The following is a 23,640-nucleotide window of genomic DNA, read 5'->3' as shown; positions in this document are numbered from 1 at the left end:
GGATGAGGTAACGCAAGGGCTGGCCCAACCGAGCGAAGTTAAAAGACACGATACTCTCCCTACGCTGCAGATGACTAAAAGCTGGACTTTTTGCCTTCCATTCTTTTTTTTTTTTTTTTATCTCAATGAGTTTTCTGTTTTGGATATTGGGCGCATGTTGGTTCGTATTATAACTCGGGCGGTTTATACACGATGGTGGCATTTTGGTACTGGTTTATTTGTGATGAGATTTGACTGCTGATATCCAGTGCGACACGCCGGGGTTGAACAGTACAGCTAGGCTATGAAAAGACATCTATCTATCACAATCACTTCATACAAGTATATCGATCCCTATTATCGAACCCTAGTCAGCCCGAGTAAGATGGCCAGATGAAGAGAAACTATTCCGCCCAAATCACACTACTCAACCCCTCCATGGTATCCGGTTGCCCCGGCACTCCCACCTGCAAAACCGCCAGGGCCTCACCCAGTTTCCCCGTGACGACATCCCTGGGCACAATCGCCACGGTGGACGAAAGCTGGTTGCCGACGGCGACGAGATTGCCGGCCTTATTGACCGCCATGGTGCGCGGCATCACACCGTACGACGAAGTAATCTCGTCCAAGCGCAAGGTCCCGTTGCGGTGGCGGTTGAGGGTGGCAACGGAATCGTCAGGCGGGAACGCGCCATCCAGCCGGACAGACACGTAGACATGGTCCCGGACGAGGCGGATCTCAGCGAGCGAGGCACCGGCCGGCAGCCCAGGGTCCGGGTAAGGCGTGAGGGACTGGATTCGGTTGAAAGACAAGCAGCCGGGGGTGGTGGTGGTGGTGGTGGTGGCGGTCTTGTCAGACGGCAACGGGTAGGAAACGACAAAGGCTTCGACCTCCTTGTTCAATTCCCCGGCTACGTAGAGGATTGTCTGCCCTTCTGCTGGTGGTGGTTTGTGGCCCTTCACCCTAGAGACGGGGCCCCCCGCCGCGAAAACGCCATGTCGCGGCCCCCCGCCCGGCGTATACGGCAGACTTGGACAGCTGGTCAACTGGCCGGATTGCTTGTCGATGGCAAAGACCCGGACCAGGTCGGCGCCTAGATCGGGCACGAGCACGTAGGCACCCGTGGGGTCGAGGAGGGTTTGGTGCGGGTGCGGGGCCTCCTGACGGTCGGGGACAGTGCCGGGGGAGGAGGATAATTGGAAGGGGAAGACCTGGAGGGGGTCCGCAGCGGCGGCGGAGGAGGAGGAGGAGGAGATGGGAAGAGAGAAAGTGGAGAGGGCGGAGCCAGCACTGGATGGATTTCGTTTTTCATTAGTGTTTTTGTGTTCCATACATATATTTGCCATGTTAATCCGGTAGGTAGGTTAGGTATATCATCATCTCTTTTCTACCCTACCTAGGGTAGAGAGAAAGAGAGAAAGAGAAACATACTAATGCGCAATAGCAAGATACTTCCCCCCCCGGCCATCTTCATAAATCACACTGTTCACCCCCCCGCCCGGCGCGGCATCCGTCCTCGCCAGCTCCGCGAGCATCCCGTCGCCCTGGGGGGCCGCGAGGGCCGTCAACGAGCCGTTGGTGCTTCTCCCGCCGTTCTCGTCCGAGCAGTACAGGGTGCGCGTGGCGGCATCGAACGTCACCCAGCTCGGATAGGGACCGCATGTTTTGAGCGAGGAGGCGATCGAAAGCGAGTAGGAGCCGTTGGTGGCTCGGTCCAGGGATAAGCTGTAGACGGAGCCGGTGGAGTAGTGCGTGGCGTAGAGGGTTGCGATCGAGGCGGCGGCGGACGGTAGACTCTGGCTGAGGCCGAGCAGAAGGGAGGTATAATATGGATATTTCATGTTGTGGTTTGTTTTTATTTGAGGAAGAGGAACAGGCAATCAACAATATATATATATATATATATATCTATATTGGGTCCTGGAATGCGCCATTCAGCTGCAGATCATTCTTGCGCATACCGAGGCCCGGTGGAGATCTCGTATATATTCATATTCATAGTTACTCCGTTCTACCTTTCATTGGCTCCATTTATAAATTAGTGGTGGGTAACTACCTATCGCACCACTCGCATTCTATACGAGGTCTATTACAGTATACGAGACGAGATCTATCCCAGGGAAGCATAGCAAATACCATGGTTTTCTCATTATTCATTACTCGTTCAGGATATATCAGGTTGGGATCTCTCGTACAGATAATTCATTGTACAATCTTATAGTTCCCCCCGCTGACAATCTCGAGCTTCCCTTTGGATACCATGCCTGCGAGGAACTCACGCAGCTCCTCGTTACTGAACGGAAACCCTCCGGGGACTGCGATCTTCAGCATCATGACGATCCGCTGTAACGGCATGGCGCCTTGGTTGGTTAACATCCCCACAATAAACTGCCAGTAGAGATTCATTTTCTCCATCGCCGCGGCATCCGCAGACTCTTTGGCCGCCGCCGCCGCCGCCGCATTCGCTGCTGCTGCTGCGGTTTCCGCATCGGTCGTACCGCTTCTACCGCCATCCGGCATGGTGTCGTCTACCCCGGAAGCACCACCGCTCGTTCCTGCTGTGGCACCTGCTGGTGTAGTTGCGGTTCCTTGATTGTTGCTGTCCTTGACGGGCAGGGTCTCCAAAACGCGGAATATATCCCGTTGCACCTCGGCTAGGATGCGACGACTAACCCAAAACAGGCACGCACTGCGCACGAGCGCCGTAGACATTTGGAGTTCTTGCGAAAGCTCACTGGTGGTTTTGGTGACAATGGCCTCACTGGATGATGAAGGGTTGTTGAAAGCGTAGATCACCGTAGCTTGCCAAGTTGTTACCTCCTCAACGAAGACCCGGTCCTCCAGATCGAGCTCCACAATGACCTGTCCCAGCCCGTTGAGCCAGGTGAGTTTGCGTGACTGCTTGAGCGATCCGAACCCTTCTGCGTATCGCTGTTGCAGTTGTGCGATTTCCTCGGGCACTTTGAACTCCTGGCCCTGAATTTCGGGCCAGAAGAAATGCGAGAGAATCTTCGCATGGAGTTCTGGCATATCTGTAGTTTCGACTGCCGACGCACGGCTGTCATCCATGCCGCTGCCATCTGGTGTGAAGGGCTGCTGTACACGTCGTTTGCCAATCATGCCTTGGTCGTTTCGCACAACGGCATCGACTCGCCGCGAGTCAAAGATATCCCGTAACATGACCTCACATGCTTGCAAGGCACTGTCTCCAAATCGGAGCTTGAGCAACTCGAGGACAGACATCTCTTGATCGAAGTCGGTGCGCTTTTGAAGTAGTCGCTCCGCGAGCATATTCTGCATCTCCCGGACAAACGTCTCCTTGGAGTCAAACAGGCTGATTAGACTGCCGATAACGTCTGAGCTCTTTGATTTTCGGTAATCTGGCGCCGCATCAACAGGGTCTGGCATCCAATTCATGTCATCCCAGTCTAGCTCGCCACTGTCATTTCGCATTGAGGTTTGATGTGCTTTGTTTAGCTCAGCAGATAACTCAACAAGCGTCTCGCTTGATGAAGCAGTACGTCCATCAGCATTTGCGGGGTCCGCCAGAAGACCACCCACAATCACTTTGATTGTATCTTCGCGGTCTCGAAGATATCGGCGAATGGGGCGCGCGATCCGATCCAAAAGGACACCTTTTGGATCCAAGAGGTTAAATGCCCTGATGATCGAGATATACACCTGTAGGATCTCCACGGTAGAAGCACCCGGGTGTAATAAACGTCGGTTCAGTACTGCCGCAAACGAGTGTGTCAGATGGTGTCGTGATGCAGGGTGCGTCGTAAAATGTCGTAAGTCTTCGATGGCTCCGCTACTTGCAGGCCACTCAATGATTACATCGAAGAGCTCGCCAGTGCGGAGCGCTCCAAGCCGTGCAATCCCGATATCCTGCCATTTTTGCACGTCGCTAAGCTTCACATCTAGGTAGCCCTGGTCTCTTACCCCAGATTCGGAGACATTAATAACAGCCAGGACTTGCACAACCAGCTGGGCAAACACATTTTCAATCCATTGTCGTAGATGCAGAGATACCAGAGACGGACCCTCCCAGTGGCTTGTATAAGCGGCGCGAATAAACTCCGTCATCATGGTATCCATCACACTAGCAAAAACTTCCTGTGCCTTTTCACCGCCCATACCAACGAGCTGAAGGTTGCTCAAAAGCGACAGCAATCGCTCTCGCGCGGCATTAACGCGCAGATCCTCAACTTCCGTCATCAGCTGCGCCCGGATCTCCGCCGACGGTGCATCTCGCCAATCGTGGTACGACACGGAATACTGCCGATCGACTTCCATATTATCCACGCTAACGTCTTCAGCGATGTCCACCTCTTCACTCAAGCTATCAATGCCCAAGATAACAAGCGCATCTTTCATAAGCTCCCTCATCAGCAGCATTGATATCTGTGTCCACGGTAGAGCGTAGCCAATCATCATATGAAAAGAGCGTCGCAGCCTGAGAAACACCTTTCCCTGCTCTTCACCCTCAATCAGCGGAAGGAGGTACTCGACCAGCGGGACGAAATAAATCCTGCGTACGAGCTGCAGACAATCCACAATCATATGTAAAAGGTCATCCTTGCTGGGGGAATCCAAAAGCTATACAAAACCCCCCATCCAGCGTCACAAAATTAGCCACAATGTCTCCCCTCCTCCCCTTTCCAACGTAAAAGCAAAACCGCATATATATATAGATAGATAAGCTCATGGAAAGAAAAGATTTAAACGAACCTTACAAAGCCCCGCCCTGAAATTCCCCAGAAAATGCCGCTGGATCTCAGACCCATACCAATCAACGATACTCCTCCTCTCGGCATGTGAGCCCGAACCCGAGGAAGCCAAGGACACCTGTACTAGATATCGCAACGCATCCCGAACCTCTTTCGACGGCTTCTTATGCCGATTCCACAACTCCAGGAAACCCGCTTCCCCGATCTCTTCGAATCGCACGAGCGGCTCAAAGCCACGGTCCGGCAAGGCCAAGAACCCCGTCGCGGAGCGCCATGCGCGATCAAAGCTTCCTTTCTTACCTGATCGTGTCACGGGTTCCGATGCACCATGGGACACTGTGTTTGATTTTCTCGAGGATTGGGAGGAAGGTCCGGAGCCAGTAGTAGTAGTAGTAGGAGGAGGAGGAGGAGGAGGAGGAGATCGTCGTGCCGTCGTCGAGGTACAGTCTTCCACGGACGCGGGGGGGAATACGGATGCGAAAATGTGGCTGCGGCCCGCGCAGATCGAGCTGTCTGGGGCCATATTTCGAGGTGTCGTTATCTGTGAGGCATTTCGGGAGGAGCTAGCAGACTCCTTGGAAACTTGAGAGTGAAGGAAGGATGGATGGATGGATGGAAGGATGCTTTGGTCCTGACGAGTACGGTAGGTAAATACTTTGCGCGTCCGTATTTGAGTTAGCGCGCCGATGAGTCAGCTATCGATAAGATAAGAGCTTTATGGTGCCTGAGGCTACAGGTAACTGATTGATGCATGCATGCGTTTTGCTATTTACTTGGGTTGGCAAGAGTTGGCTTGTCATCTATCGGGTATCTTTCTGGCACTAGAGAGAGTGCCACGGTATCTCCAGGTAGGAGGAGATACAAAAAATTCAAAAAAAAAAAAAAAAAAAAAATTAATACACTGGCAGTTTCTTAGGGCATGTACTTGCTGCGTAGTCCTCGCACAGGGATGCAGCATCCAAACAATCATAAAAAAAACACACACATGCGTAGATCCACAGGGGGTTAGGCCGTGCCGCAGCACTGCAAAGTCCACATGGAGCTTGGGCACATATCTCTCTCTCTCTCCATTTACTCAATTTGTATTGTTGTCGTCCACTTTCTCCCACTCACTATCGGTGCTGGTGTAGCCAGAACTGTCACCGCCCACACTCGGACGCTTCCGAGTATCGCCCGCGCCCGGGAGCTGGAGAGTCGTCGAGGCCGTCGTCGAGGCAGATTGCAGAGAGGGCCTGGCAGCTGGTGCGCTCTTGCGCTCCACTAGGCCTTCCGTTTCCGTGTCACTCTCTGCGCCATCAGGAGATCCAGATTTGCGGAGCTTCCTGTCGCTCCCTGTGACTTCGCGGTTCTTGTTGTCGTCGCCATCTGTCGAGGGTTTCTGAAGTTGTGTTGGTTTCTGGGTTGAGGCGGCTTGTGCTGCTTTCACCTCCTGGGCGAACCAATTAATTGAGTACCACAGGGATCCTGAGAGGACGGATAAGACGACGAAATGAATGCTGTATGTGGCGATCAGCAGAGCGAGGAGAAGGACTTGGAGCGCGGCAAATGTGACGTTCGTTGCAATGAGAAGGGTAGGTGTAGGGCCTGGAGTAAAAATACTCGACCAAAGTTCCTCCATGAACGACCCCATGGCTGGTTTTATGAGTAGCTGCTTCAGAGATTGGGCTGTGGAGTTTCGAGGAGACGGTATTCTGTGTACAGAGAGCGTCGGAAGTTCCGCGATGATGAAATGAGGAGTTGGAGGAGGATGGTTTGCCTTGGAAATCAGGTACCAAACGGGAGGGAAGTGGGGAATAGGTAATAATCGCATCCAACTCAAGTAAACACGAACAATGAGAGCCGTCGTCAGATCCAAGACACGAAAGCAGGGGAAACAGCGATAAGAATCATATACTGATGGAAAATCCGATGATCCCAGGAGTAAAAGAAAGAAACAAAAGTCTGTGAATCTCACCAGGCCAAGTCACGTCGCCAGGGAAAAACGAGGGGCAGCTGCCGGTGGGTTATGTAAGGAATCCATCTCCCACTGCATCCCGCTTCCCCCCTCCTCTCTCTCTTCGTTGTTTCTGTTGTTGTTGTTGTTGCTAGTCATTGTTTCAGGCAATTGGGTATGACTTTCTTCAAGAACTACCCCATCTCAGGCATCGCGCAACCTGTTCGACTCCAATAACAGTGACCTGCTACCACCGTTGATCATTTTGGGCCGAGTCGTCCTGCAGACCAACTTATCTCGAACCCCCCTCAGTTATCCAGTTGGAGAGTCCACTGCATGCCCGTTTGTACCCATCAGCCTATCGGCCCTGCTGCTGTCCTGCCGATCAGATGATCGGGCTTCCACGACAAATCGGTGGTGCGGTGCAACTTGCATTTCGCGTCTGCTGCGACTTGAAACCACCTGGGTTGCAATCATAATGGCGGATTCCGGTGAGATCGGAATACTACATATAATAACTTGTGGCTAGGTGAGTGTATCTAGTCGTGCCACGTGCAAATGATGTATCAAAAAATATCATCCTCCAAAGAAGACAGCCGTTCCTATCATTCATGCTAAATCCTAAGCTCCCCAATCATAACCACCAGAAAGGTTCACAGACGTCTGTCTCCTCAGGTCCCAGCTACAATAAAGATAGAAAAGCAATACTAATACCCCATAGTCTCAACCTATCCCTAGACAGCAAGTCTTCTCAAAATGATGCGGCAATCACACAGTGGCCAACCCCCCAAGGTGTTCGTAGTTATTACAAATCATGGCATCGCCTGAACGAAGTGTTCCTCTATATCCTCGGCACGAGTCACTCCATCCGCAGTTTGATGATCAAACCCTCCCACGGGTGCACCACATTCGGGACAGAAATACTGTTCAATCGGTCCTCCGCACTCTCCCACTGTAAATGGATGGCGATTGCGGCAATAATACCAATGGCCCGTGCCCAAAAACTCACTGGCCATGGCTCGAGCAATTACCAGGCGCTCTTGATATGTGACTATCGTGTAGAACGTGGTTCGGAGCATCTCATCCACAGATTCAACGTCCTCCAATAACCCGCGCGTTTGATTGGGGAAATTTGACATGATGAGGCGTGCCGCTCCAATAGCCTCTTCACCAGTTTGAAAATGGCGTTGGCTATCCGATGAATTGGAACATCGGGAGCTCTCAAGAGCATGAAGCTGTGCGAGGTATACATAGCCCTCAGCTTCCTGCAATGGCCGCTTATGCTCCTTGGCGGTATCAATCAGAGTGCGACATTCATCCCTCGTCTCTTGAAGATCCATAAAGACGTTGATGCGCCCCAGAGGTTGCGCTTGCTGCCGAAGGTGCATGAAATCAATCAATAAGCCAATATCAAGACGGATCCTTAAGGCTGCAGCTAAGAGGATGCCTTTGTTTTGGAGGGCTCCGCTATCACACTCGAACCTCCCAATCAACTTATCTCTCTGCCGTGCATTTTCAACCATTATCAGCACTCGAATCAAAGGCTGTGCGTCCGGAGAAACGTGTCGTTGGTAGGTGAGAATCTTCTCACGTAGCCTAAGAATTTGACCCCACCGTGTTTCGCCGAACTTTCCCAGAGTCTCTCTCATAGTCTTGATTTGAGCAATAGATGGCCCTTTGATCTCTATGGTTTGTGGCCATGGTGACATCTCGCTAGGGTGGAACTGTCGCAGAGTTGGATTGCATGCGACCAATTCCTCGGCAAGTGGCAGATATTCACGGTTAACATGTAAGATAAACCTCTTTGTAGATTCGTCCAGCAGTGCCCGACGAACTAGACGGCCATACCGGGAGATGTCCCTCAAATGTCCACGACATAGGGCACAGGTCTTGATATCTTCCATGGAAAATGGGCGAGATGACCCTTTGAATTCCACTGGCTTTCCTTCATCATCGAGACAGTAGTATTTCGATAGTTGCATCTGTGCATCCATACTTTCCATCGTCAGGAAGTGCCCACATTTAGGGAAAATACAGGGGTTTTTGTCCAAATTGATATCCTTGTATGTCTCCCCAAGTATGAAATCAACAACATGATCACTGATCTCTTTCCTGGCACAGACTTGGCAGAACTTCATGGGTGGACATGCTTCTCCACAAATAGATGGGCATTGGTGGTGGCACTCAAGCTTTTTCTCACAACGCCTAGAGCATGGGATATGGTTGCAAGGGGCTGCACACGGCATGGTACATACGCTATGTGGACAGCTTGAACGACATATCTCTTCCGCACATGGTGTGCATGGTTCGGAACATTTTTTTGTACACTTTGAATGGCTGCAGCTAACGTCGCAGACCTCTTGGCAAGGTGGGCAAGGGTTGTTCCCATGGCATTTTGTTTTACAAAGGTGAGCGCAGCTGGAGTAGGATCTGCCGCATCTCTGCCCGCAGCTCCCATGATTAATACCTGCGATCGTCCTGCATTGGTTGCATCGTCGCTTGCAAATGTGGCCACACGCCAACTCTGTCTTGCATGGAGCCTGGCACTTGTAGCAGTCTGCTGTAACATCCATATAACAGGGCTCAGACACCATATGTTGGCACCGAGGTACAGTTTTTCGGACTTTGGTTTTGCATGCAAACTTGGAGGGATCCTGGTCCTGCCAGCACGGTAAGGCTTCTTTCATATGGCCGCATTCTAGTCTTCTGTGTTTTTTGTGCACAGATACAGTGCAAATCCGCGGACACGGATCTCCACACTTGTTAGGGCAGGCATGTTTACAACCTCTGCGTGGTCGTTGGCAGGAATTTGCGCAGTATGTTGTTTGATGAAATATCTCTGAATGGCATTGTTGCCCACAGGCATGACCACAGTCGAGGCGAATAGAACACCTCAAATTGCAACCTCCCTCCGGTGAAAACTGAAGGAAATGTTCGGGTTCCGATACATTAATGGGTGTCTCAGGATGGCGAGGACATTGGAGCTCAAGATGTGAACCAATATTATTCCCTTCTTGCAGAATCCGAACAACTTGCTCCCACATGGGAACATGTACAGCTGTCTCAGAATTTCCAATGATATACAATCCGTGCTGAGCCCGAGAGAGAAGAACGTTGATCCGATTAGACGTTTTGAGGAAGCCACACCGGTTCTGAGAGTTGCTCCGAACAAGGGATATTATAACAACTTTTGCCTCCTCGCCCTGAAAGTTGTCAATTGTGGCGACGCGTACGGTTTGGAGCAAGGTTGTCCGTTTCGCTGGCTTTATACTGTCTACCATCCCAAAACCCTCTATGTCGAGCTGATCTTGATCGCGTTCCCCAATGCAGATAGTGAAAAGGTTGCTCATTCTCTGCCGAAGTCGATGGAGCTGACCCAAGTAAGGTGTCAATACAGCAATTTCACCGCTCTTGTATTTTCCCTGGTTAACAAGATGGCTAACGAGGGCAATGGTCATTTCAACTTCGTAGTTGTTCCAGTGAGACGCTGTCCTTATATCGCCGTCTGTTCCTGAGTTATCTGCTTCAGGAACACGGTGATCCACCCAAAACAGTCTCTTTTTCATACCACAAACCTCAGGATACTCAGAAACATTATCAGCATCCTTAAGATCGGGATAAATAGTATCACGCACCAGTCGCGCGATAGACGGATGCATACGACGCTGCGTCTCAAGAGTGGCAAATGGGAGCTCTGATCCCAAGGCAATTCTCGGCTCTACTAGCCTCTCAAATAACGAGACATCAAGAGAGTAGCGATCTCCGCCGTCGTGATTCTCCCGAGATAAATTGTAGTTTTGAATGTGTGGACGGAGTTGCTGATGGTCACCTATCAAAATAACATGCTCTACAGACGGTAGTAGCGCGGTCAAAAGATGGGCCTCCAAAACCTCGCCTGCCTCTTCACACAGCACAAATTTTGCCTGTAATTTGCTAAACATATCGAGGTTTCTCGCTAGACCTGAAGTAGTGACTCCAATGACATCAGCATCAGACAAACACCGAAGGTCAAGTTCATTTCTGAGCGCTTCCAACTCATGTTTGGTTTTAGTATACGCGGTGAAACTCCGGATAGCTTCATCGTTGTTTGCTTGTCTCAGTTCCTGGATCCAAAATCCATGTAACCTTTCTCTTTCGGCTGTCGAGGTGGCGATAATGTCCGTTTGAATGAGCTCTTCAACAGGCCTGGAAACAGAATCCGGCAAGTTACTTCCCGATTCCAGCCAATCCCTGATCTGTCTGGTCGGATTCTTTAGCTCGAGGGCTTCAGAGCTGTTTGGGTCTTTCCCGAAAAGCCTTTGAAAGTGTTCTGGGTACCGCTGGCGGAGATGCGATGGTAAACGAACATGAGGAATTTGGTGAAGTCTCAGAGTCTCAATTTTCTTTTCACATTCACCAATTTCCAAGTAGAGGTTGTGCTCTTGAGCTTGCTCAAGCTTTGTCTTTGTCGCACGCTGGGCAGCGATCCTCAGCTTGCACGCCTCTATCTGGTCTGATTTGGACTGAGAGCCGATACGAATTATGTTGGATGTGATTCCCTTGTCCATGAAGGCTTCGAGAAGCTGATCCAATGCATGGTTTGTGTATGCAACGCAAAGTACCGGGCCAATATTAGCACTGCCCTGTCGTTTGTTGTGCAAAAGTACATCAACCAGGGCGATTCCTGTGTAACTTTTGCCTGTTCCAGGTGGGCCTTGTATAAGACCAACGCAACGTTGCAAGCTATCCACCACGGCAACCGCTTGCGCCTCATCTAAGATTGAGTTCTGCTTCAGCCTCGTGAGATCCACGGGTCCAAATGGGCCGACATAAAAGTCCGAACCATCCTTCATCAAACAACGAAGATTAAACTGAAAGCCGTTATGTAAGGAATAAAGAGGAGGGGGGACTTTAACTGGGCCGTCCCAGGTCATGGAAGAGAAAGTCAGAAGATTTTCAAAGGGCAGGTAGCTTGCTTGCTTCATCCGTTGCAGAGCTCGAAGTGTGGCCTCGAAACCAGCCATCAGGACTCCTGGAAATTCAATCATGGACAATGAGCCGCCCTTTGCGTTCAGCATGTCTAGCAGGAGTCGGATAGTATTCTCGTCGGGATTCACTGGAGTGAGTGTAATAAAGGCTTCCTCCGGATTCATCCACAAGACAGCAAGTTCGTCCTCTAAATTTTGGGACTTGTGGTTGCTCTTTTGGTTGTGAGCTACTCGTCGGAGTGGTATGTCGCTAACTGTACAAAATATCACTGTCGTATCATTGACAGTAAGACAGACCAGAGAGCCTTTCTGGAGACGTTTGGACAGCTTCCACCATGCCTCTCTATCGGATTTTTCCATCCCACGAAGATGTTGCAGCTGAGGAAACTCAACTAGGAATAAAATCCCAGATGCGAACTGGAGGCTAAATCTCACAACCTTCGCTCCATGATAAAGATACGTTCGCTGCTGGTTTCTTCGTGTGATATCCCGTTCGGGTTCTTTCAGTACTTGACAAATAATACTTCGCAGCGGTCCGACTGAATCCTCCCTTAGCAGGCGAAAATTTCTATCCAAAAGCCCCTCCCGGCCACCAACATGCCATCGGGAAGGATTACACTCAGGTAAATACTCCCCTCGAGGACTGAGGATTTCATCAAGGGTGGGGAGGATCTGTATTGCGGAGATATCAGCATGGTCATTATCATGCCGGCCACCGGGGGGATCCTGGGGGGCCATCAAAGTGAGGATTTGGTTTCTTTTTTCCGTCTCATTGAGTTCGGTTACAGCCGACATTTGAGCACCCATATCAAATCGATGTAAAAGCTGTTCCAAGTACCTGGAGGCAACATGAAGTTTATTTGCACTGCTCTCGGTATTCATTGACCTCAAGACCTCCTGCAGCCCGAGAGCGTGTGTCTTGAGTCCTTCCTGGACGAACGCTGTGGAGTTAACATCCAATGTTTTCGTAAATACCAGAAGTGAAAGCTCCAGCCACTTTACTGGGATATTTTCCTCTTCCGCGACAGCTTTTAGAACGGCACAGACGGAGCCGAAGAGTTTGATTGCTCTGGTTCCACCGATGCCGTATATGAAGTTGAAAATAGCCCCCATATGATGTTCAGCTACAAGAGACGATAGCACTTTTGGATGTGAGATAACCTCCAAAAAAGGAACCATCTGAGCCGCGAATACGGATTTCTTGGTGTGATGCGGCATGCAGTCAAAATCTTTCTCAACTAATTGCTGGATATACCGCAGCCCCGGTTCATCAGCCAAAAAGCGGACGACGTCCTGCATAGTCCCGGCATCACGCTCGATCAGTTGACGGGCACCACCAAAAAAGATTTCCAAGGATTCGGGAGAAATGTAGGCAGTGCAGCGAGCCTCTACATCTCTTTGCCATTCCCGGCAGTTCTTCCCAGATTTCAAACCACCTTCCTTGTTTCGTGGGCGGCCGTTCTGGGATTCTTGGGGTTTATGGGTATCAGCTGGCTTCTGATGAAGGAATCTGCATTGTTCCCTGTTGCAGACTCCTGATCTTGCAAACTGCCAGCAGATTCTTCTGCATATTAGAGACGTTGTCTTTATGAGAGTAGAACCAACTTACCTTCCAGGCGCCATGGTCTCCTTCCCCAATAACTGAGTAACTTCCAGAGCAAAAGAAAGTAAAATGATGACAGAAAATGAGAAGAACAGATACAGCACTTGAAGAGGCAGAGGGGGGGATGATATTATTAAGAGGAACAATTCTGTAAGTTGAAACGAAAGTAAGTGTGGATGTATGTGGGTAAAAGAGAGCGTGGAGAAGGAGAGAAAGAAAAGAAGAAGAAAGAAATAGAAAATACACAAGCGAGAGTGCGTGTAGGCAACAAAAAAAGGGCAAAGCTATCTATCTATTACATTCACTATAGTGTGTAAAATCTTCGCATTCATACTCAAGGTGTAGCACAAGCTGTGACGCCCCTCTCATCCAAGGCGGTATTTAATAAGCTTTCAAAGATTCATTATAAAGCTGCAGGGGCATTCCTACCCCAAAAGTGATATTTCATCAGAAGAAGGAGACTTTCCTTGAAGATGATTGAGGTGATGAACAAGGTAAGAGAGAAGAGGTCAGATAGAGAAGGGACGATGTACAATGGAAGAAATGTTCTATATCATATAGGTGTATATACAATTACTTCGTATTTGAGTCCATACTGTTTTATCGACGTGCAACAACGACGACATTGTCTAGTAGCAGAAGCGACACAAGGAGCATGATTCTTCCGGAAATTTCAAAATGGACAATGGACTATCCTCTCGAGCATCAAATCCTGCGGCCTATCCTGAGTTCGAGATCGACCAAATACAGACCAAAGTCCCCCAGCACCCTTCTCAACCACCAAGGAAAGAAGACCTAGCCATTCCCTGCCCAACGCACCAGACACCCCGTAATGAGGAAATAAAGATTCCTGTTCACCAAGACGGTACTATGTCTTGAATGCTGGTTCTGGCGAATCTCAAGTCCCTCGTGGCATGTCTCAGCCGATTTGGGTCACGTCGCAACCCTCACGAAGCGTACTTTAGTCGTCCAAAGTCATTAAATAGCACTTCGCTGGTCTTTTGTAAGTTTCATATGGGGCCCTACAACTTTGAAGCAGCAAAGGCAGATCCAAGAAGCCGTGAGTGAGTATTCAAGGCAAAAGCGTTCTAGAACCCCGTACACTCGGCTAGCAAGTTGAACCCCCGCCTATAACGGGGTTCCTTTGCGAATTATAGTTCTTCTCCTCCTTCTTCTTCCCCTGTCGTGGCGCATGGTTGGGGATACTTGGCTCTCTTAGTAGGGTATCGTTCGGTTAGCCCTGCATCGTCGTGCAGAACGCAGGTCTCACTCCAAGAGACACTAGAATGACTAGCAGACACTGTGCCTAGTCAAGTGCGAATAATATGTGATTAGGGCTTGGAGCCAGTAATATCCCCGGCGGGGGGGGGGGGTACGCCGGAGAGTTATCGGGGCGATCACTTCTGATCATTGAACCATATTGTAACCTATGGCGTGCGGATTATACATACGGCCGTACTGCAGAAAAGCGCCCAGCAGGTTTGTTTTCTTTGAACCAGGGTTGACTCTGGAACTGCAAAACGACTGCATAAACTCAATCCCCAGTTTGGCTTTTATCCCTGTGGGGAGCAGGGCTACCCTGTTCCCTAAGGGTTCGTCGCCGACTAATCGGCCCGTGGGCTGTAAGTATAGGTGCAGCGCAATGATACCATTCTCCTGTGTGATCAGATATGCATCTATGACGGTTATGCATGGGCGGGACAGGATATAAAGTGTAGGCTGCTTTTTGGCTTTGGCTCCTCTATCAACAATGAGCGCTTTTACCGAGCCTGCGGGCCGGCCCCAGCGTGACGGTCCTGCTCTGCGTGCATCCGCTATGGTTGCGGGTGATGCTTTTGCGAGAGCCCTCGGTGAGACATGCGACGTATGCTCTGTAGTAGCTCCTCAGATATTATGCCATCTCCAGAACTCCTGGAACGGCTCTGCAGCCATCGCAAATATCCCAACGAGCGGCCGCAGCGGTGTTGATGCGAACTCGGTTATTGCTTCGCTGGGCAACATTTGGTTGCGACGATACACATTCCAACCCTGTTCAGCCAGACAAGATCCAGTGAAGCCGTAAGCGGACGGGTTTACTGGCGTTGTGCAGGAGTATACCCCCCCCCCCCCCGTGCGGCCACAGTCTCTAGCAGCTATGCGACTGCCACGGCTGGCTCGTGGCAAGCAATTGACGGCGGGAACCAGTCTACCAATCTCTCTCAGCTTGTGACAAAGCCTTACCAGGCGGGTTAACCCCGTCGTCTAGTTTGGATCTTCTTTTCACCTGCAGTGTGGTGGGCCTCCACTTGGGGTTGTGATAGCTCCGAGTCTTGTATTGTACTGCAATTGTAGAACTCCCGAATATTAGCTGTGTCCTCGTCTGAGCTACCGAGATCCGGTAGCACCGAGGAAAGTCTCGAGATGAAAACTTTTTGGATGTCCGTAGTAAAGCCGTATGGCCAAGAATGGATCATTGTCGTTTTCAGGTGAATAAGCCAGTCATCCTCGGAAAGATACCTATATATCCAGGTATCTATCTCTATACCTTAGGTACGTACACTACATGTCCCGTTCTCCAATAGTATTATGTTTCTCAGTCCCGAGAAACCCGCTAGCCCTCACAAAGTGACAGATGCTGGATAATCATTCTACAGCTACAATGTAATCAATCTCACCGCTACTAAACGCTCAAGAAAGCTTCCATCACGTCTACAGAAAGCAGCGGTCACAATATGCTCACGTCACTAGAATCTCCCCTAGACGACGAGACGGATTCCAACGAACGCCCCCAAGCCGATCGGCGCGGTCCCGCCTCCGGAAGGATCAAGAAAGCGGCAGGGCAATGGATAATAGTAACTATACACACGCAACATAAGAAAAAGAAAGAAAGAAAGAAACAGACAGGGCTAACGGTTTCACATGGGCAGTGTCTTCGCAAGCCACCGTCGAAGCACACTGGATCAAGTCAATGGTACTTCGTAGCCTTGACAGTGGAGCGAATCAGAGCACTGGAAGGAGTTATTCTCGAGGCCAATGTTGGTGCCAAGGCGAAAGGACAGAGCGGCTACTCTGTACACTTTCTGACATGTCTCAAATTAGCCGGAAAGGGGAATATCAGCAAAGCATTTGGGTGGTTACGGGGAAGGAGGACTCCGGGAAGATTAATCAAATGGTTTAGTCTGTACGGAGTACGGACTACGGACTACGGAGTACATACAGAGTACATACAGAGTACATACAGAGTACAATAATAACACCACACTAACTTGGACGTACGTCGGTCGTAGCGTGCATGAATGGTGTGATGGAGATGGAGGGCTCCCTTCCCCCTCCACAGAAAATACGAGACGAGGGACCTGGATCCTAGCGCCCAATCATCTCAGACTCAGGATAGCCTAGGCTTCTATTTTTAAGTGAAGCGGTTTCTAGGTAGGTTTTTTTTTTTTTTTTTTTTCCGGCCATCACACCGACACAAGCGAGTTCCGTGTTTGGGTTCCGCAAGGCTCTCAGTCTCGGGGAGGACGTCTACGCCGTACGGTCTGCCCCACGGACGGAAGCGAGGCCTACCTTGCCGTTGTTAACGAGTGTGGATCAAGCCCGTGGTCCAAAAGGCCCCAGAGCGCCAGTAACCCGCCTTAAAAGGTCCAATCCAACCTGACGGCCCTCCCTCTTCTTGGCTAGGGGACACGAGCCAGAGAGGCCCGCCCTGTCTAGACGGTTCATTGTCCTCCGCGGCGCTGGTGATTGGTATGACTCGTGCATGGAGTCAGGGCCGTCGCGGTAATGGATTACGGAGTACGGAGGACACGGTTAAAGGAGTGAAGTGAAGCCTTTGGGAGTCAAACTGTAAATACACGACCACAATTTTGTTTCTTTTTTTTTCTTTTTTTTTAAGATTATTAATTAGAACACCCTTGTACGGAGTAGTTACCCTGTACGTGTGTCCTGGAGAGAATTCCAAGACACTCGGGGGGGAGGGCTATCTAGTACCCTAACTCGGTCTTCCTTCCGGTCCTAATAGACACAAGGGACGATAATGACATTGTTGTGCAGCGCTGTCTCGAGCGGCGTATTGCAATCTACTCCTCGTATCTATCTGATAAACTAAGGATTCTCGGTTCTTACTGTTCCTTGCGTTCACCATGACAATTAACAATTAATCTGGACCACACTCGCCAAATTAGATGAAACTACAGAAGATCCGATCAACAAGACCACACGTAAAATTACACCCGGATAGCGGCGAAGAAACACGAAACTGAAATAGAATAGAATAAAACATACTTTCAGTCTTGATTCTGGACTCTAAACTCCAACCGATAGATACCTAGATTGTATAAACGCTGAACACGCGCCGAATTCACGATCCGCTGGGTTCATACTTCATACTTCATAGTTATACCAAGTACCCACACATAATGAATATACGGAGAACTCCGTCCATAACTCTGGTACACTACTAGTAGACTACTAGGTACTCCGTATACAGAGAGTGAACCTCAAGATGCTTGCCCAAAATATCCACCAGCAGGATCGATTAAAGTGCCCACCGCACGTGGAACCCAAGTAGATCGTCAAATCCTGGTCGGTGTGGGAATGGACGTGGACGACGACAGCATTAATTAATACCAATTAATTAAAAAGCAGGATGAAACGAAATTGAAAGGCGCGCCCAACATCGTTTAATGGTTTTTTTTTTTTTTTTTTACCCCCAAGGCTCGCGTAGGCTAGCAACTGTGGTTGATTGGTGACTGCGCAATATGCGGCCGCATGCGATGTCGGAGTGTCTGGACGTTTCTATCCCGTATTTGCCGGCGTCCAGCAATCACAATGCAAGAAAGAAAAAAAAAAAAAAAAGCGAGCTCGACAGCAGGAGGAGGTCAGTCCCTTCGGATACACTTCGCCGAGAAACGGCCCCATTCCTTACGAGGGACTTATCACTTAACTCGCAGAATGGCTGTGACCATGACCATGGCCCATGAGGCGGATGCACCGCTTCCCCTATGGGGAATCAGAAACGAGGCCCTGGAGCAGAGCGCTCTCACTAATCGGGTCGAGGGAAAAGCGCCGATAAGCTCGAGTCATTCGTCGTGTACTTTGGATATACCTGACTAGCTGAACGCGTACTCCATCATGGATAAGGCTCCCAAGTCAGTATGGAGTCCGGAGTTAGTCCGGAGTGCTAGAACCAGATCCTCCCCTACACATCCCATACTCATCACAGAGAAAGAGAGGTTCTATCCCCAGGATGGTGACCGTTCGTTGATCCGTAAGGGACTTCATCCACTACCACCTGTTTCAGAAACGATCCGGTTGGAGAGATGAGATGCCTTTACAATGGGGTAGGTAATTCTTGATATTTCGTAGTCCCACCCGGTAGGTTCTTGATCCTGGCCGATCCCAGGTCATCTCTATCCAGGTCATTCCGAGAAAAAGAAAAAGAAAATAAACTCCGTAGTTGGAAAAGGGTGAAAACGTGTCATTATTGATAGAGTTTCGTCTGACAACCTCCGTCTCGCGGCGCTTCCCTCAGCAATTCCCGGTCAATGTCCATGTGATATCGTAGAGGGGAATGAAGAACTCGATTGGGGGACTGGACGCACCAGATCTCGGGTACAAAGAAAAGGCTCCCAGGGTTATGGTCTGTTCTTTGCGGGTCCCTCCTCCCCATCCTTTGAACCAGTTCTATTGACTTTTTGGAGAACAATCCAGAAAAATCCAGGCTCCAAACTCCCCAACAAAATGAATGAGAATCAAATCAGGATGTGGCTGGCTAACACTAAGTTTGGGGGCCAAATGCCCTGATGAAAACCGAAACGATGCTTATCGCCATGTGGTCCGGATCTTGCACGCACGATATTTATGTGTAACTGTATCTTCTGTATCACAGCGATCTTGTACAACTCCGCGTGTGTCGAGCTGCTCTCCTGCAATCGTTCCCGTTGCGATCTGGTTGGGTGGACGTGTTCTAACTCTGGGGTTGGTCAAACAAGGGAAAGAGAGAAAAAAAGGCATAACCGCTAAAAAAAAAATAATACCAGAGGAGGTAAAGAAACTAAAATTAAATTAAAGCAGAAAAAGGAACAGGGATAAAAACCGCAACTTGTAGCAGTGGGCCCTGTTACTTGTTAGTGACCTCCTGGGGCTGAAAAGAAAGTAATGTTGTTACTTTTCCATTCCCCAACACAGTAATCCCCAAATGCTGGAGTGGATGGCGGTGCGAGGAAAGCTCATTTCCCCTTGCGTGAGCTCGTTCCAGTTTACTGGAATGGGTATTCCCTTAGCACATCTCTCTGCGGCATCTGTCAGTCAGTCCACTCATCAGTATCATTATCCTGTCTGGCCCAGTTCGAGGGGAGCTGGGCTCAGGGAAATGAAAGCTCTCTCAGAACATACGAGAAACCCCTCAGTGAACCCATAGATAGGTCAAGGATATATCCAGTCTGAGCTCAGGTCTCCCTGAATCAGGGCTCCTCAAAGGTAGTGAACGACAGGTATCGAGTGGATGTGCGTGGCGGGTATGGAGTATTCTCTCTCATAAGACTTCCCGGCCAGTCATAGAAGAGATGTTTGAACAACGACCACTAGCGACACAGCCAGCCCAAAAATCAAAAATCAAAACCAATCTAAATCAATCCAGTTAGGGGACCAGTGAATTCGAGAGATTGGACCATCAGTGGTGTTGGTCGGTTGTTTCGAAGAAGTTCGGACTGGCAGTTACTATGTATAGTTGCGAGGGGGTTTGGAGTCAACAAGCAAAGGACAGAAAAAGGAAAATTCGAGAGATGACCACAGCATGTTAAACCTGGGAGTGGTTGTCAGGTTTAAGAGCAAGCGTAATTTCCAATAAACTACTAGTTGAACCACGGAGATACCTAGGACAGTAATTAAACACGAACGTCCACTGCACTGGAGGTAAGCTGAGAGAGAAAGAGCTGCCAAACTTGCAGACGACCTTTTTTCTGGCCCGGCCCCCGGCTCACGCTGAATGGGTTTTCTTGTTCATCCTGCATTTCCAGTGTTGGGGACGTTTAAATACCTAACCCTCCTCTTCCGACCTGTCTGGGAATGGCATCACATCACCTCTTGCGGTCTATAGCCTCTAACCACCACTGCCAAATCCGTTGCTTGCGGACGACTCGTGTGTCCCTGCTGTTGTCCATTGTCCACGTCAAAGGTTTTGATTGCATGTACTCTGTACTGGTAGGTAGATTCCACGTCTCGTCCACCCCCCAGGATCCCCTTGCTGGCTTCTCTCTGTCCGTTTCATACCCTCATGTTCTGTCGTATATCATCTACACCACGTCTGGTCTACTCTTATCTGCCCTGGTCCTTCTTAGTCTTATTCTTGCCTCATAGAAATATCAGTCCCAGTGCCCCTCCGTGACAACACCACAGCTTACTAGGAACCACCTGTCATGATTACTGGGAGCTGACAGGTTCTCAGCTAAACAGCCGAAACTCCTTTTCCACAGTCAGCGGCACTAATTGAAAGTCATTGTCCTGTGTTCTACCAGGCAGCCCTGGCCCAGATATTCTTGATTTTCCGGGTCCCCCAGATTAGTTTCGGGTCCTTCAATCCTTAGGCGCAGACTTGAACTCTTCGATCTCCAGATCCAGAGACTGGAAGAGACGTCCACTGTGGAAATCCAAGTTAGAACTCCTTAATTTTTGTCGGCCCCCAAATCAGCAGCCCAGCCAGCAATACTCGGGCTCCTTTTTTTTTTTTTTTTTTTTTCTTTTACCCAGACGCGACCCTCCTCTGCCTTATTCCGGGGCTTTCCACAGCTCAGCTAGTCTACGGTAGGTCAAAATTACGGGATGTAGTCCCCCCCAGCTAGACATTTAGTGCTAAGAGGTCCTGCGATAGACGGTAGCGGAGCATGACTGTTACTTCCCACCCGAATCAGGCCGCATTAGAAGGATAGTTCCAATTTTCACCATGGCACACAACACCCCGAGTATGGTTGAATGCAGAATCCTTGCGTCTCCATGGTCTGGCAGTCTTGAACTGACTGGTGACAGATTACGGCTGGCCAAGCCGATCGTCACAACCCCTTCAGCCTTCTTCTATGGCGATGGAGCAGCCGCCGTTCTCCCAACCTCAGGGCCTGTCGTCACACCCCGCATATCCTATCGGATACAATTCACAGCATCACCCTGCTTCCCAAAGCTACTACCAGGCAGGAGCCCCCTCTGGGCAGTATTTCTCGCCGGCGCATACAGGTGCACCGCACAACCGACACCATCCCCGAAGGTACAGCAGATTCCCAAGGACTGCCAGATTAAACTGAGTGCGCATGGCTAACCAGCAGGTTCGATAAGTGCGTCGATACCATACTCCTTTCCTAGTAACTCGATCCCGACCAGTTCGACAGCGATGCAAGACCAGCTATTTACCTCCCCGTGAGTCCGGGAAACTGATCCAGCGTCCGTCACGGATTACTGACGCTGGGCTGTTTAGTCCCTCTTCCTATCTAGTCCACCAGTCAGAGTACTACCTAGCACAAGGATCTTCGCTTTCGTAAGTCTCTCTAGCTGCTATCTTGGTCGCCAATTACCGCTGACCAAATATCGGCTGCAAGGTCGACCGCCGCATCATTAGCCGTTAGCCCTCAACCGCAGCCGATAGTGCCCTCCGGACCTGTTTACTCCTCACCCGACTCTGCTCCAGCCCCCTCAGACCCGGAACAACAGGTCAGGGTGATCAGCTTTCGGCCAAAGCCCCAATGTTGGGATCACGGGTGCAATGGGCGTGAATTCTCAACCTTCAGTAACCTTCTCCGCCATCAACGAGAGAAATCCGGCGTCGTTGCCAAGGCAGAATGTCCCAGCTGTGGGGCTGTTTTTACCCGCACTACCGCCAGAAATATCCATGTGGCTCAGGGGAAATGCAAGGGCATTGGGAGAGATTCGTCAAACTAAAAATTTAATTTAAAAGCGATGGGAAGAAGCCGGGGAACCAAATCCGCAGGCTTCGTATTTGTTTCTGTGCAACGGCTTGTTTATGGAGTTCAAGGGCAGAATGGGCACCGGACTATATATATTGATACCCCCTTACTACTGGAGAGGCAGATTGCTTCTCCCAGACGCCGTTCTCTTCTCGTGTACAGGATTCGGCTCATCCACGACATCAGAGGAAGAACGCCTACATCTACACATTGGTACCATTCAAATATATATATATATATCTCTATATATCTATATATATACACTTATCTATGGAAAATCTACGTAGATTTATGGATTTCACCACTTCTGCCTTTTTAGTGCTGTCTAGAATGTATGGGTTGGAATAAAACGTACCAAGAAGGTAAAGTAGGGCATATGCAGGTTTAGTTGCGTCGTTAGCCTTTAGTTTATCCAAATGTTACCTGGCATGCATCTTCTCCTAGGGCACGAGAAGCTGCCCCGAGACCCAATTCAACACTTCTGAATCTTTCGATTTCAGTCGAGGCATCTTCCACGTCCGAATCCCGTGTATAATAATGTGATAAGACTGGAAGAACAGCTCCTAACTTAGTAAGGTTCATAAATCGTGCGCCTGTGGGGTTGTGAATGTATCCATGGATGCTGGAATCTTCTGCAAGGATCTGATTCACTTTCACTATCATTATAACGAAGAGCATAGATTTTAACACTGTTTTATCACTAGAGAATCAAGCTCATTTACTGCTCTCAGTCACCACCTGCCTAACTACCTAAGTCACAAGAAAGAGTAGTTATTAAAAGATGGCAGCTAGGCTTTGAAGTTGAAGGGTATAGAACTAGATAAAGTATAGACTATATTATGGTACTCCTGGATAGTTACTGACTTGTAAGTTATCTAGCTTTGCATACCATAATTACTTAGTAGAGAAACATGTCTCTCCCATTAATCTAAATTATTTTAAAATATTTCTAACTAGGATGTATGTATGTTCTTAAAGCATTCTCCCCACGAGCGGAGCAATTAAAGATTGTTCATCCAAGAATATTATTATGAATGAATGATATAGAGACAGAGTAGTGAACTAGAACCCCACTTTCTGATAGAACAACTTAACTCAGAATCTAGATTAAAGGCTGTTTGTTACCTGAGGCTCTTCTTGGAAAAGTCCACTTTCTTATAGAGAAGGTGGTGGGAACGCGTCAAGGAGACTACTCTTATCCCCATCCTTCCATCCATCCACCTGTCATGTCATGCCATGGCTTTTCCCAGTATGTCGGCCGGTGATTGTGATGTGGTATCACTTGTTCATCTTATACGCCACCATCGTGAACTTATGGTGCACCCACTGTCCTGGACCTCCCGCCATGGTGTTGTTTTTATTAATAGCATACCTTAGGTACCTTGATGGAATGCTGAGGGTTGGCTCCCAAACAAACATCAGTGCAATTTTTCAGAGACACGCCACAGTATGTAACTGACCAGATTATAACCACCTGTTAGTAGAGATCATTGGAAGA

The 23,640-nt window shown here is 49.4% G+C and overlaps 9 protein-coding genes across 9 annotated transcripts; 6 read left to right on the top strand and 3 right to left on the bottom strand.

Annotated features, from left to right (window-relative positions):
• Positions 1-150: 150 nt before the first annotated feature.
• Positions 151-1,881, bottom strand: P175DRAFT_0497611 (lactonase family protein). Its single transcript, XM_040896320.1, has 2 exons — positions 1,411-1,881; positions 151-1,269 (listed from the first exon to the last, which is right to left on the bottom strand). Exons 1-2 carry the CDS (start codon positions 1,818-1,820, stop codon positions 384-386), a joined length of 1,296 nt encoding a protein of 431 aa, XP_040755869.1. The 5' UTR covers positions 1,821-1,881; the 3' UTR covers positions 151-383.
• Positions 1,882-2,012: 131 nt separating this feature from the next.
• P175DRAFT_0513448 (anaphase promoting complex subunit 2) lies at positions 2,013-6,619 on the bottom strand. The gene is made up of 3 exons (XM_040898749.1): positions 5,823-6,619; positions 4,711-5,222; positions 2,013-4,578 (listed from the first exon to the last, which is right to left on the bottom strand). The coding sequence occupies exons 1-3, from the start codon at positions 6,517-6,519 to the stop codon at positions 2,182-2,184; spliced, it is 3,606 nt and encodes a 1,201-aa protein (XP_040755868.1). The 5' UTR covers positions 6,520-6,619; the 3' UTR covers positions 2,013-2,181.
• Positions 6,620-7,454: 835 nt separating this feature from the next.
• On the bottom strand, positions 7,455-13,172 carry P175DRAFT_0426963 (putative NF-X1 finger and helicase domain protein; the record flags this gene model as incomplete). Its single annotated transcript, XM_040893210.1, has 1 exon — positions 7,455-13,172. A coding segment is annotated over one exon (5,718 nt), but the record flags the coding sequence as incomplete, so codon positions are not given.
• A 558-nt stretch (positions 13,173-13,730) lies between these two features.
• P175DRAFT_0497605 (uncharacterized protein) lies at positions 13,731-14,584 on the top strand. Its single transcript, XM_040896319.1, has one exon. It carries the CDS (start codon positions 13,891-13,893, stop codon positions 14,089-14,091), a length of 201 nt encoding a protein of 66 aa, XP_040755866.1. The 5' UTR covers positions 13,731-13,890; the 3' UTR covers positions 14,092-14,584.
• P175DRAFT_0497604 (uncharacterized protein) lies at positions 14,567-15,316 on the top strand. Its single transcript, XM_040896318.1, has one exon. The coding sequence runs from the start codon at positions 14,963-14,965 to the stop codon at positions 15,272-15,274; it is 312 nt and encodes a 103-aa protein (XP_040755865.1). The 5' UTR covers positions 14,567-14,962; the 3' UTR covers positions 15,275-15,316.
• Positions 15,317-15,777: 461 nt separating this feature from the next.
• Positions 15,778-17,018, top strand: P175DRAFT_0527947 (uncharacterized protein; the record flags this gene model as incomplete). Its single annotated transcript, XM_040899569.1, has 5 exons — positions 15,778-15,816; positions 15,885-16,043; positions 16,119-16,321; positions 16,668-16,816; positions 16,873-17,018. 5 exons carry the CDS (start codon positions 15,778-15,780, stop codon positions 17,016-17,018), a joined length of 696 nt encoding a protein of 231 aa, XP_040755864.1.
• Positions 17,019-20,327: 3,309 nt separating this feature from the next.
• Positions 20,328-20,617, top strand: P175DRAFT_0497600 (uncharacterized protein). Its single transcript, XM_040896317.1, has one exon. The coding sequence runs from the start codon at positions 20,380-20,382 to the stop codon at positions 20,548-20,550; it is 171 nt and encodes a 56-aa protein (XP_040755863.1). The 5' UTR covers positions 20,328-20,379; the 3' UTR covers positions 20,551-20,617.
• A 516-nt stretch (positions 20,618-21,133) lies between these two features.
• P175DRAFT_0506121 (uncharacterized protein) lies at positions 21,134-22,116 on the top strand (the record flags this gene model as incomplete). The annotated part of the gene is made up of 5 exons (XM_040898164.1): positions 21,134-21,152; positions 21,217-21,448; positions 21,517-21,597; positions 21,656-21,715; positions 21,777-22,116. 5 exons carry the CDS (start codon positions 21,134-21,136, stop codon positions 22,114-22,116), a joined length of 732 nt encoding a protein of 243 aa, XP_040755862.1.
• On the top strand, positions 21,869-22,506 carry P175DRAFT_037236 (uncharacterized protein). Its single transcript, XM_040892952.1, has one exon. The coding sequence runs from the start codon at positions 22,135-22,137 to the stop codon at positions 22,459-22,461; it is 327 nt and encodes a 108-aa protein (XP_040755861.1). The 5' UTR covers positions 21,869-22,134; the 3' UTR covers positions 22,462-22,506.
• The last annotated feature ends 1,134 nt before the right edge of the window (positions 22,507-23,640 follow it).

Source organism: Aspergillus ochraceoroseus (genome assembly GCF_002846915.1).
Source record: "Aspergillus ochraceoroseus IBT 24754 chromosome Unknown P175scaffold_1, whole genome shotgun sequence".
NCBI classification, from domain to species: domain Eukaryota; kingdom Fungi; phylum Ascomycota; class Eurotiomycetes; order Eurotiales; family Aspergillaceae; genus Aspergillus; species Aspergillus ochraceoroseus.
The sequence above is the reverse complement of the archived record's forward strand: the minus strand, read 5'-3'. Positions and strand labels throughout refer to the sequence as shown.